The sequence below is a fragment of the Quercus suber genome, unplaced genomic scaffold (assembly GCF_002906115.3).
Source record: "Quercus suber isolate HL8 unplaced genomic scaffold, Cork oak 2.0 scaffold_61, whole genome shotgun sequence".
NCBI lineage: Eukaryota > Viridiplantae > Streptophyta > Magnoliopsida > Fagales > Fagaceae > Quercus > Quercus suber.
Genome location: NW_027069526.1, coordinates 840765 through 852920, shown reverse-complemented (window position 1 = coordinate 852920; position 12156 = coordinate 840765). Strand labels below are relative to the sequence as shown.

Here is a 12156-nt window from a genome sequence, read left to right as displayed (position 1 = left end):
CACCACCACCACCAGCAACCCACAAATCCACCATCAATACCACCAATAAACCCACAACCAAAAAATAAAATAAAAAGCAACCCACAGTCCCTACCATCGCTAGCAAATCCCAAACCCACGGCGAACAAACCCATGGCGGCAAAGCCAGACCCACAGCGAGCAAAACCTAGAAACGATCCGGCCAAACTCTAGCCACCACCGAACCACCCATCCACCTCAGAAACACCAGTCCACAACCTCACCGATCCATTGCCGAACCCACGCCACCACCACTGCAATACCCATAACTCACCAGCAACTCACAACCCATGAGACAACAACCCACAAATTGGAAACTGAAACCCACATCCCACAACCCATTGGTCAAACCACCATTGCACCACCTGAGAAAGAGAAGTGAGAAGGAAGACAGATAGAAGCACGGAACAAATAGAGAGAGATGGAAGAAATACAGGGAGAGAGTGATGAGAGAGAAAATGAGTGATGAGAGAAAGAATATATATTAAACAAAGGGAAAAGCAAGTTTCCATCCTGCTACAGTAAGTTCCATTCTTGGTCTGAGGTTGCTGAAGAAAAACAGAAGTGGCCAGAGGTTGAGAGAGAGGAAGCTCTGTGGAGGAGATGAGAGAGAGGCGTGAGGCTGTGGGTGGGTGAGAGGTGTGACTGTTTGGGTTAACAGCTCCTCACTTAACATGGGTCATGTGCGTTGCACATGCCTCCAAGTTTAAGTGTCTTCCTATTTAATTGACAACTGTCTTGTTTACTGCATTTCCTCCAAACATGTTTGGAGGAAATCTGTGTCCATATAAAATTCTTGATGATACATGTACGGTAGTTATACCCCATAATCTAAACCAATAATATTATTTATTTGTTGTGGAATAAAATTTAGGAGAAATAGTCTAAATGAGGTGACCATCGATTACTTGACGTGAGGTGTCAAACACCATCCCAATGCATGACTAGTTTTATTTTTCTTGTTTGAAACCAACTTTAGTCTAGCATAGGCTTGGCGATCCTAACTTCCATTTGAAGTAGGTTTGAATACTAGATCAATTAGAAATAGGTGATTAATCACATCAAAGCGAATTGTGCATACTAAATATCTCCTTGGTGGGATTGACATGAATGTTATTAAGATTGTCTTAATAAGATTGGATAGAAAGAAAAAAAAAAAAAGTTGTCAAGCTAGATGTGAATTCCCACAGACACAAACTAAAATTTATATCACATTCGGAATAAACCACTCAATTATTCTTACCACAATGACATTCACAAATTCTTAAGGTTGAATTTGTCCTGATCTTTATTTTTCGATAAATGAACTTTTCCATAATCAAAAGGAAACAATGAGAAAGAAAAGGTTATAGGTCTTTGAGCTCAGAACACAATACATTGCCATGACTGTCATAGATATTAAGCAAATTGAATATGCTTGTGATACTCTCCAAGTGCCCATATTGGAAAGATATCTTTGTACAATGAATAATTCAGCACACAATTCCTCATGAAAACTCCAGTAATTTCCTGTGAAAAATATATATTAACACCCACATAAAATAAATACTAAGAAATCATGTAGTTCAATAAAATAAAGGGTAAATGACAGTGTTTTCCTCTAGTTAAAAAATGTAACAATGTATTCCCTTATCTTTTTGTAATCAGCACTCTACCCTCCATTAATATTTTCCATAAAATTATTTGAAAATTCATTTAAAAAAAGAGTTTGGGGCCAACATTAATAATGACCTTACTAGTTTTCATCCAATAAGATGTAAGTCCGTCCATATTTTTCCAAAAATTTGAAGTTTCAGTTATTTTAACAAAAAGGGATAACTTGTTCATTAAAAAAAGATAAGGGAACGTTGTTACATTTTAAAGAAAAGGGAGACATTGTTGTTGTCATTTTTCCCCCCATAAAACATTGACACTAAGTTTTACCTGTTGCGGAAAGCCACCAATCTCATTTTGTGCATTTATTAATAACATTATGCCACGAAGCAAAGGTGTTGCATCCCTCTCAGCCTGTGTAAGTAAAAACAAGAAGAAAAAAAAGACACACTATCTAGTTATTAAGAAAAATAAGACGAACAAAAAAGGTTTTTTTATTTTAAGAAAAAGAAAAACAAGTAACACTGAACGTAGCTCTTCTATAATGTATAGTGCCTAATAAATTTATATTAAATTAGTAAAATTTTTAAAATGCCATTATTGAATAACATATATTCTATGTTTTTAACATTCATATCAGATTTTGTATTAATCAAAATTTATTTAGTTTTTGGTCTATAAACTATTGTTTTGTGTATAATTTTAAAGTTTTAAAATTTTAAAAATTAAACATTTTGTACATGGGATGGTTATTGTTAGGTTCTAAAAGTTTAGAATAATTGGCAAACCGTGAACACAAACTTGTCTAGATATAGATTTCTAAGTCTATAGGTTTGATTAGACAATAGTCAAGGTGTTACAAGTCAGAATACAAGAACATTCAAGCTATAGAAAGGAGAATTCAATTTCTGAAGTGTTTGACTGATCGGACTTTAGCCTTGACTGATTGAAAATCGCAAACAAGATTTTTTGCAGGATTCTATTTCAATTCAAACACAACAAAAACGTTTAGGGTTTCAAGTAAAACACTTCTAGGTATAAAAGGAAAACCCTAACTACATTTTAGTGGTTCTAGAAATTCTTGTGAGTTACTCATGAGATCTGAGATGTTTTGTATCTTTTAACTCAACAAGTATCTGTCGGATCAAGAGATCTACAATCAAAAACTGGTGGAACTAAGTTGTTGCAAAAAATCAACTACTGACAGTGATTTGAAACCTTTGAGTGGGATCTTAAAGTCACAAACATCAGTGTTTGTGTTCAACAAATTCATATAGAAGAGTCCGTGGAGTCGGATCTGCACGTGGTTGTATGAGTAAGTTTTACAAGAGTGTAGCATTAGATTTTAGGAAGAAAATTTATTGTAAACTTCCATTTTATCATAGTGAATTTGTTTTCCTTGAGGATAGATCGGGTTAAATCCTCTCCAGGTTTTTTACCTTGAAACGATTGGTTTCATTGGTTTTCCTGGGTAATCATATTACTGTCTTATTTACTTTTCCACACTAAGTAATATGATTGTTTGTGTTTAACCTAGATCTGAATAATTAACATAAGTAACTACTTGGCTAATGAATTAGGTTAAATTAATCTGAGTGTATAGAGGTCTAAATAAAACAAACTAACGAGTAACTAATCTGAGTAACTACTTGGCTAATTAAAGACATGAAGATTGATTCAAAAAACAAGTGAAGAAATTTTTTTTCATTAAGTCTCGACATTAGCTCAAGAGATGTTGCTATTGAGGAGGATTAATAGAGAAGCTTGACGCAAGCTTGATCTATCGAGATCTACGATTTCAGAATTTCTAGATTTGAAATTTGGCCCATGATGACTTGTTTGATTAAGGTTTCTTTTCTCACAACCCTAGTCATATATAAGGCTTATTTTAAAATTCATTGTGTACAAAAATAGAGACCTGGAACTCATATACTCTATGTGAAGCTATTGCATTTGTGCACCTTAGGGTTTTGTAACTAAGTACTTCTTAATCTTCATTGTTGATGAAATGAAGAGCTTTGTAGCCAACAACAATCATTTAAGTTACTGGAATTAGTCACGTATTGGGATATGTGAAAAGGAGTTAGTTATAGATTGGAGATTTGTGCAACAAAGAAAAGAAGGCTACTATAAGATCAAGCCTAATTGGGTATTAGAGCAAAGGTTCAACTGTAGGTTGTTATTTTTAGGATAGGCAAGGGTAGTGGTATGATTCCTCATAGTTGTAATTGCTTGATTATTGATTAGTAGATTCTTGGGAGTAGTGATCTTAAATTCATCTGGTGGGGGTTTTGCCTTGCGAGATGTTTTCCTCATTTGTTAACAAATCATTATGTTAATTTATTTTCCACTGCATATTAGTTATTTGGTGATTTGTTGGTGCCTCCACGATTTGCATGTAATTTGAGTTAATTAATAAACTTGGGTAAATGAATTAATTAACCGGGGTCAATCTATCTTAATCCAACAAGTGGTATCAGAGCGGGCACACGCTAATTTGATTTTAATCTTTGCCATGTGATTCATTGACTCATATTGTTATGGATTGCGAACAATCTTTGATTATACCTCCTCTTTTAAATGGTACTAACTATGCATACTGGAAAGTATGCATGTGAGCTTTTTTGCAGTCTTTAGATGAAAAGATTTGGCTAGCTGTCGAGGTTGGATGGACTAAACCTACTGATCTGCCCACGTCTTAGAATGATGAAAAGATCAAAGCTGCAAATTTTAACAGTCTAGCTTTGAATGCCTTGTTTAGTGTTGTGACTAATGAGGAGTTTAAGAAGATTTTATCCATTAAGAGTGCCAATGAAGCATGGACAATCCTTCAAAATAATTATGAAGGTACCAAGGCTGTAAAAGATTCGATGCTTGAAAGGCTTACCATGAGCTTTGAAGAAATAAGGTTGAATGATGATGATGCGTTTGATTTGTTATATGCCAAGCTCAAGGGCATAGTGAATTCTACCTTTAACTTAGGTGAACAGATTCCAGAGCTTAAAATTGTGAGGAAGATACTCAGATCCTTCTAGAACAATTCCGTGCTAAGATCACTGCCATAGAAAAATCAAAGGACATTGACACCATTCCTTTGGTAGAGTTGATTAGGAATTTGAAAACCTATGAAATAGGTTTAGTAAGGATCAGAAAGGAAAGCAAGAGCAAGAATATGGCTCTAAAAGCCAAGAATGATGAAAAAGATGAATTGTCTGAAGATGAGTACTCAGAGTTCAAATCTTACATTACCAGACAATTCAAGAAGTTCATCAAGAATGCAAATGTCAAGGTAAATGACAAGGATCACAAACAGTTTGGATTTTCTCAATTTAAGTCTCAAGATAATTTTGTGAACGAATCCACAGAAGTTGGACAAAGTAGCAACACTTTGGCTGGTCCAAAATGCTATAGGCGTCAAGGGTACAAACACATGAAATAAGAATGTCCTAGTTTTCTCAAGTCAATTGGAAAGAGCAAAGCCTTGCCACCTTGAGTGATATCGAACCAGAAGCAGATTCAGAGGATAGTGATTAAGAAGGAATAGTCAATGCCTTCACAGCTTCTATTGATTCAACCAAGGAGTCCAAAGCACTGGTTGATGAGGAAAAGGATCTGATGGAGTCCAAGTTTGAAGAGATGGATGAGAAAGATGATATCCATATTGCCTACTCAAAGCTGTATAAGAATTCTGAGAAGCATGAAAAGCTTTATAGGCTAGTCATAAGGAAGTTGAGTGAAGTTGGAACGAGAGGAACTTTCCATTAAATTTGATGAAGCAAATCAAACCATCGAAGCATTGTGGTTTGAAAACAACTTCCTAGCTGAGAATACCAAGAAATTGGATGTTGAGTTGTTTCAAGTGAGAGCTCAATTGGAAAGAACTTCAAGTGCTAAGCTAGATGAAATGCTAAATATCTAAAAGGTTGCATTCGATAAAACCGGTCTCAGGTATGATCACTCTCTCTTCTTGTAGTACTTCCTCTAGTGCTTTGAATAATGTGGTGTTTGTTTCTCCTGCTTCTAATGATAAACCTAAGATAACTGAGCACAAAATTGGAATTGTTAGTAAGGATAAGCATGATAAAGGTAAATCTATTCTAGGAGCACCCCCTATGGTTGCTAAAGAAAATAAGTAGAACAATCATCGCTTTACTAATAAGAAGTCTCAACCGAAGAAACCTCACTTCTCTCATCATTGTGGAGCTTCGAGACACACTCATCCAAATTGCTATAAATGGCTTGCCACACAACAAAGCAATAGTGTGTTATCTTTTGGAGGCCAAAATCAACTTCAAAACTCTTTGGCTCCTCTTAGGGAACTTTTGAAGGCCATGTTGTTCTTGACTAATTCCAATGGATTTAATCCTCCTCTTTATTCACCTATGTAAAATTGAATTTATTCAATCATATGTTGGCTTTATTCCGTGCCAAATTTGCTTGTCTTTTAGCAATTAAGTACCCTGTATTTAGGTGGGATTTGTATAAGGGTAGTGTGTGAGAGAGTGTGAAGAAAACTCAAGATGTGTACACTCAAGAAAAGCCTTACGACTAGATCTCGCGACTGGCAAGTCGCCAAAGTTGGCACACGTGTAAAGCATGCAGAGAAGCTGAAGGGTCATGACAGCTAGAGCACTACAGGAAAAAACTTACAGTCTAGCCTGGTAGTTAGCTCGTGACTCATTCTAGTCACGAGGTTGAGTTGTTAGAATGCCCTATTTGGTTGAAACATGACTTTTTGCATTCCTCATACACCCTGCTATAAATACCCTTATACTCATGAATGTAGAGAGCTCCCAGAGAGAATTTTGAGAGAGAAACCCTAGAGAAAAACAAGATTGACTCATCCATAATCTTCATCACTTGATTCTCCAAGTTCCTCTACTCTCACCCTAACCATTGACATATCCTTGAGAGTTACATTTGCCAAATCCTTATCTTACCATAGCCATATCAGTGAAAAGGTGTTTTGGTGCTTGGGAAGCAGTTTAGAGAGGGCCAATTCATTTGGTTAATGCAATGGGCTTATTACGGGGTTTAGTAAATTAGAGAAGACAAGGTTTAGCGTAACCCTGTTAGAGCAAGAAGTTTGGAGGGCTTAGGTGCACTGGGTAGATTAGGCTTGGAGGGTCTTTTGCTATTCATGTATTCCAACTTCATTCTCTAGTGAATTATTGACCGTTTCAAGGGCGGCAGAGAGGTTTTTCGTCGAGTACTTCGGTTTCCTCTTTGATAACACATCGCTGTGTTATCTTTGTGTTTGCATCTCTCTTTCCTTTCTCTTTACCTTTTAATTGCTGTTGTGTTCGTTATTAATTATGTTTTAGAGCATGTTACCAATTTGGATATAGCTTATATTTCATATTCCGCACATATACTGTTTGATTATAAGCTTATGTTGTATTTTGTATTTGGGGGTCTAAACGTTCATTAGTGTTTTACACACTAATTTGAACTTTCAACCTATACAAAGGTCTCAGAACAAGAAAACTTCATCTCCTTCCAAGTCTTCCGTTTGGAAAGAAAAAAAACTCTTTTAAGTGATTCCATCCCTGATCTTGCATCTCTTATTTGCTAGTTTTGAGTCAGCCTATTTTTTTATTGCTTTTTAATATGTTTGTTCGTTTTCTTTCTTTATTTCTTTCAATAAAGAAAGAAAAACGGAAAAATCTGAAAAATTTAAAAATAGTTTATGTTTGTGTATACTGGGACTTGTGTACCTTTGGATGGCCTTTGAAACAAGGTTTCTTAAACGTTGTATCTAATGTAGCTTAGATGAGCATCTTCGTGCACAACAAAGCAATGTAAGCTTTGTGGCTCGTTGTGTGATTTGGTTAATCTTTTATTATTCATATCTTTATCACTCTTTTTGATGGGAATGACTAAAAAAATCCTAAGAAAAAAGCATAAATTACCATCTCACCACTAAAACTCGTCAATCATAAAACATATGTGTGCAATTCATAAAAGCCGTGTTCAGTAAGGTATAACACTTGCACAGCAAGAAAAGGATGTTTGGCTTACATAAATGGGTAATCCTTCTCTCTTTCCTATATACCCATGCATGATATGCCGTTTAGTATGTTGTTGGATCTAGGAATGCTTTGCATCTAGAGTTTTTGATATGTTTGAGTGCTTAACATGCGCCTTTGATGTTTGGTACGGGTGTCGATCTTGTTTGCCTTCATCACATGTTTTTTTCCCCTCCTTGAGAAATCATGTTTCTGTTTGCTCGATAGTAGCTCAATACCTCTTGACACAAGCTTCTTCTATCAAAGTTTTTATGGGTTTTCACGATACCTTTCAATAGATATCCTGATCCATTGAGCCAAATTTCTGAACTCTCTATTTGCTTGATAGAAGCTCGACACTTACTCGATCCATCGAAGCAGTTTGGCTGTTGACACCTCTTTTTTGATACCTCTCAATCTATTGAGATTTTGTTCTTAACACATCCTTGATACCTCTCGATCTATTGAGATGCTTGATTCTATATATTCAAGGTTCGAACCGGTTCTTTTTCACTCAAACATTTCGATCCCTTTCTCTTCTCTCTCGATCCTAACCCTCTCCTTTCATCAAAATCCTACTTCCCCTCAAGGATTCAGCCTCTTCCAAGCTTAAATCCTTTGGTAAGTGGTCTTAATCTCCTATTTTCCTAATCTTTCATGCATTTAGACCTAGTTTTTTTTTTTTTGGGGAAATTTTGGGGTTTTTAAGTTTTTGTGGAATTTTTTGGTTTGGGTTTTGCTGTAATGGTTATCACATGCTCATGCATTTCATTTTCAAGCATTGTAATCAAGTTTCATGCATTCTAGGATTGTGTGACTAACTACATATTGTGAGTGTTGTGGTTTAAATTGGGTTTTTGCCCATGATGCATTTTTGTTTTGCACGTTTGCCCATGAATGCCCCTGAGAACCTGTTCTGCTATGTTTCTTCTTCTGTTATCTCCTTTAGTTTCTTTAACATGGCACCTCGGAAATCTGTTCCTTCGAAGAACTCGATATCTCATCGTGGTTCTTCATTTCTTCTTTTCCTTTTGTTCCTATTAGAGATAGGTTTCGTGATTTGAAATCCCAAAAGGATTTTGATAAGAACTTCTGTGATAGGGCGATTCACTTTAAACGCCCTGTCATTCTGTTTGATTTTCCAGACACACCTCTTCTCAGTGTGTTTAGCTCTTGGGGTTGGGAATCTCTAAGTGAGAAACCCTCGAGGTATCCCAATGTGTTTATACAAGAGTTCTACTCCAACATACATGCTATCGATACCTCTATTCCTCAGTTTACTACAGTATTCAGAGGAACACATATTGTAATTAATCTGGAGCTTATTTCTGAGGTACTACGTGTCCTTAGGGTAGCTCATCTAGACTATCCTAGTCATCTCGTCTCTGCTCTATCTCTAGAGATGAGTTGGCCTCACGATTTTGTGAGAAATCCATGGTGTGGGGTGATCTTCTTAAATTCATCACACACGACTTTGCTAAGGGTCCAAGGATCCTTAATATGGTGATGACCTTTGTTTTTACTCCACGGTCTCATTATAACACTACCACTGAACCTCGTGCTCATTTTCTTTTCTCTCTATTGGAGGGTCTCACTATAGACTTTCCCTTACATATGATAGTATCTATGCTAGATATCTATTAAGACACTACTACACGTGATAAGCTAATCTTTCCTTCAACTATCACACACATCCTCACACACATGCACGTTCCTATTCCTTCTACCCCTATCTTTCCTTTTATGGGTGCCATTAGTCAGGAATCTTTATGGAGGAGCGATGCACAGCTGGTCGCTAAGGCCAAGCATCTTCATGAGAAGTATACTCTTGCTCAGCAGGAGGGGGTTGATATTCGTACTGCTGAGGATGCTGCTTATGCCTCTCAACCTTCTTCCTCTTCTGCTCCATCTTCTCCTTCTTTTGGAGTAGAGGCATCTCTCACTACCATCATAAATCAACTTCAACACATGCGTGCTGATTTTGGTAGTCGTCTTGACCATCTTTCTGATGAGATGTGTCAGATGAACAATAGGATTAGCCACATCAATTGCCGTCAGTCACGCCTTGGTGGTTTTGCTCTTTCTCCCTCACTCGATCCTTCTGAGGAGTCTTTTGATGGTGGAGATGATGCTCCTAGCTCTACTAGTGATGATGAAATGATTGTTTCTCAATGATTCATCCTTTGTCACTTGTGACAAAAAGGGGAAGTAGTTTTGATTATGAGAATAATCATGTTGTTAGAGGGAGAGCTGGTCTAGTGATAGGGGGAGAGTGTGTTGAGATATATGAGGTTTTTGATGTATAGTTCTCATTACATGTACCTTGGTCTTGTGACCTTTTACATATATTGTACTTCTTCTTTCTATATATATGATGATGATGTATGTTCTTCCCCTTTATCTCACATATGTTGTTTCTTTTCTCTCTTTATACACATGTTTCTTAATTTATATAACTTGTCTCTATTTCACACTTGATGCCTTGATGGATCTTGTTTAAATGTTTCAGTTAAGATAGGTTGCAAGTCTTTTATGCCATGATCTTTCTTATTGCAAAGCTTTTCAAGAGTTCATTGTATTAGTTAGACTTATGTACTTTTTGTGTAATAGTTATGGAGACTGTTGTTTTATACTTCCCTTACAATTATGCTTATGGTTTTTCATGGATTGCCAAAGGGGGAGATTGTTAGGGTCATGTTTTCTATTTAATTGGCTAATCCTTTGACAAAACACACATTTACTTGTAATTGGATAGATCTAAATTGAGTTTAATGTATCAAGAAATATGTTGTTCAAACATATCAAGTGTTTTCATTAAAGACATGAAGATTGATCTAAGAAATAAGTGAAGAAAAGTTGGTTCATTAAGTCTCGACACTAGCTCGACAGATGCTACTATCGAGGATTGATGGAGAAGCTCGACATAAGCTCAATCTATCGAGATCTACAATTTTAAAATTTTTAGATCTGAAATTCGGCCCATGATGACTTGTTTGATTAGGGTTTCTTTTCTCACAACCCTAGTCATATATAAGGCTTATTATAAAAGTCATTGTGTATGAAAACAAAGACCTAGAACTCATATACTTTGTGTGAAGTTACTGCATTTGTGCACCTTAAGGTTTTGTAACCAAGTACATCCTGTTCTTCATTGTTGATGAAGTGAAAAACTTTTCAGCCAACAACAACCATTTAACTTGCTGGAGTTAGTCACGTACTGGGATCTGTGCAAAGGAGTTAGTTACAGATTTGTGCAACAAAGGAAAGAATGCTACTACAAGATCAAGTCCTATTGGGTATTGGAGTAAAGGTTCAACTGTAGGTTGGTATTTTGGGATAAACCAGTGTAGTAGTAAGATTCCTTATACTTGTAACCGCTTGATTATTGATTAGTAGATTCTTAAGAGTGGTGACTTTAAATTCACTCGGTGGGGTTTTTGCCTTGCGAGAAGTTTTCTCCATTTGTCAACAAATCACCGTATGTTTGTAGATATATATATATATATATATATATTTAAATGACTGGAATATATAAAGCATGATATATAATGTGATAGTGACTCTTAGCGAAGCAATAGCCAATAAGTTTGACTCACTTTATCAAATAAATAAGTTTTGACTCACCTGCCCAGCTTTCATAAGAGCCAACAATGCCCACGCCGTTTGTACCAAGTTTGAACGATTGTTTTCTATATTTGTATATACCTGTCTCATTGAACAATGTAACATTTGTAAGTAAAGAATTTTTATGAACCTCTTTCTTTATTATTATTATTTTTTCATTTTTTTAAGTGAAAGTGATATAGAATATAGAGTATTAAGGTTGGCGTAGTGACATGCCACACATATAAACGACTTACATGTGTGATATTTGGAGCAATGAAGAGTGATTGGCTACAATTCTCACGTATGTGTATAGGTTAAGATACTAAATGATTCACCATTGCATATCCTTGGTGTGTTAGTTATTTCATAAGTATAAGTGCTTGTAGGGTGTGGGGGGCAAAGGCCGGGGTTCAAGTCTCCAGAAAGAAGATTTACACACACACACATATATATATATATATACTTAGATTATGCTAGAGTAGAAATTCTATCTTGTATATATAAAAAAAAAAAAAAAATACTAAATGATATTTTCGTAGTTAAGAAAATTGTGCATATTTGAATTGAGGAAGTTTTTGAGTTATCCGAACTAATGTAAAAGAAATTTTTATCTTGTTTTGGCTTGATAAATAGCTTTCTCCCCAACCTCCATCAGGCAATTGCTTTGAGAGTAAAAAATCACAAGCCTTGCGAATTGAAGGGCAATTATTATAATTCTTCCCACACGTTACCAATCCTTCTACAGCAAACCATGTCCCATAAGTGAAGCAAATTCCCCAACATCCATACCTGTACACAGCTTTCTGGTTCTTTTACTTCCATTGATGGTATTGGATTTTGTTATAGTAAAAAAAAATGTTTTACCATATTTATAAAATATAAAAACAGTAATATCTTTTCAAGCCTAAAAAACATGATTCTTAACTTAGAG

At 35.8% G+C, this 12156-nt stretch overlaps 1 protein-coding gene across 1 annotated transcript in view; it reads right to left on the bottom strand.

The window, feature by feature from the left end:
* Window positions 1-1227: 1227 nt before the first annotated feature.
* LOC111985929 (lupeol synthase) overlaps window positions 1228-12156 on the bottom strand; it is a 28627-nt gene continuing 17698 nt past the window's right edge. The window contains exons 9-12 of the mRNA XM_065772668.1: window positions 11816-12014; window positions 11244-11324; window positions 1942-2025; window positions 1228-1527 (exon numbers count right to left, since the gene is read on the bottom strand). Of these exons, the coding sequence (XP_065628740.1) occupies window positions 1417-1527; window positions 1942-2025; window positions 11244-11324; window positions 11816-12014 (475 nt within the window). The 3' untranslated portion in view covers window positions 1228-1416. The remainder of the gene's footprint in view (window positions 1528-1941; window positions 2026-11243; window positions 11325-11815; window positions 12015-12156) is intronic.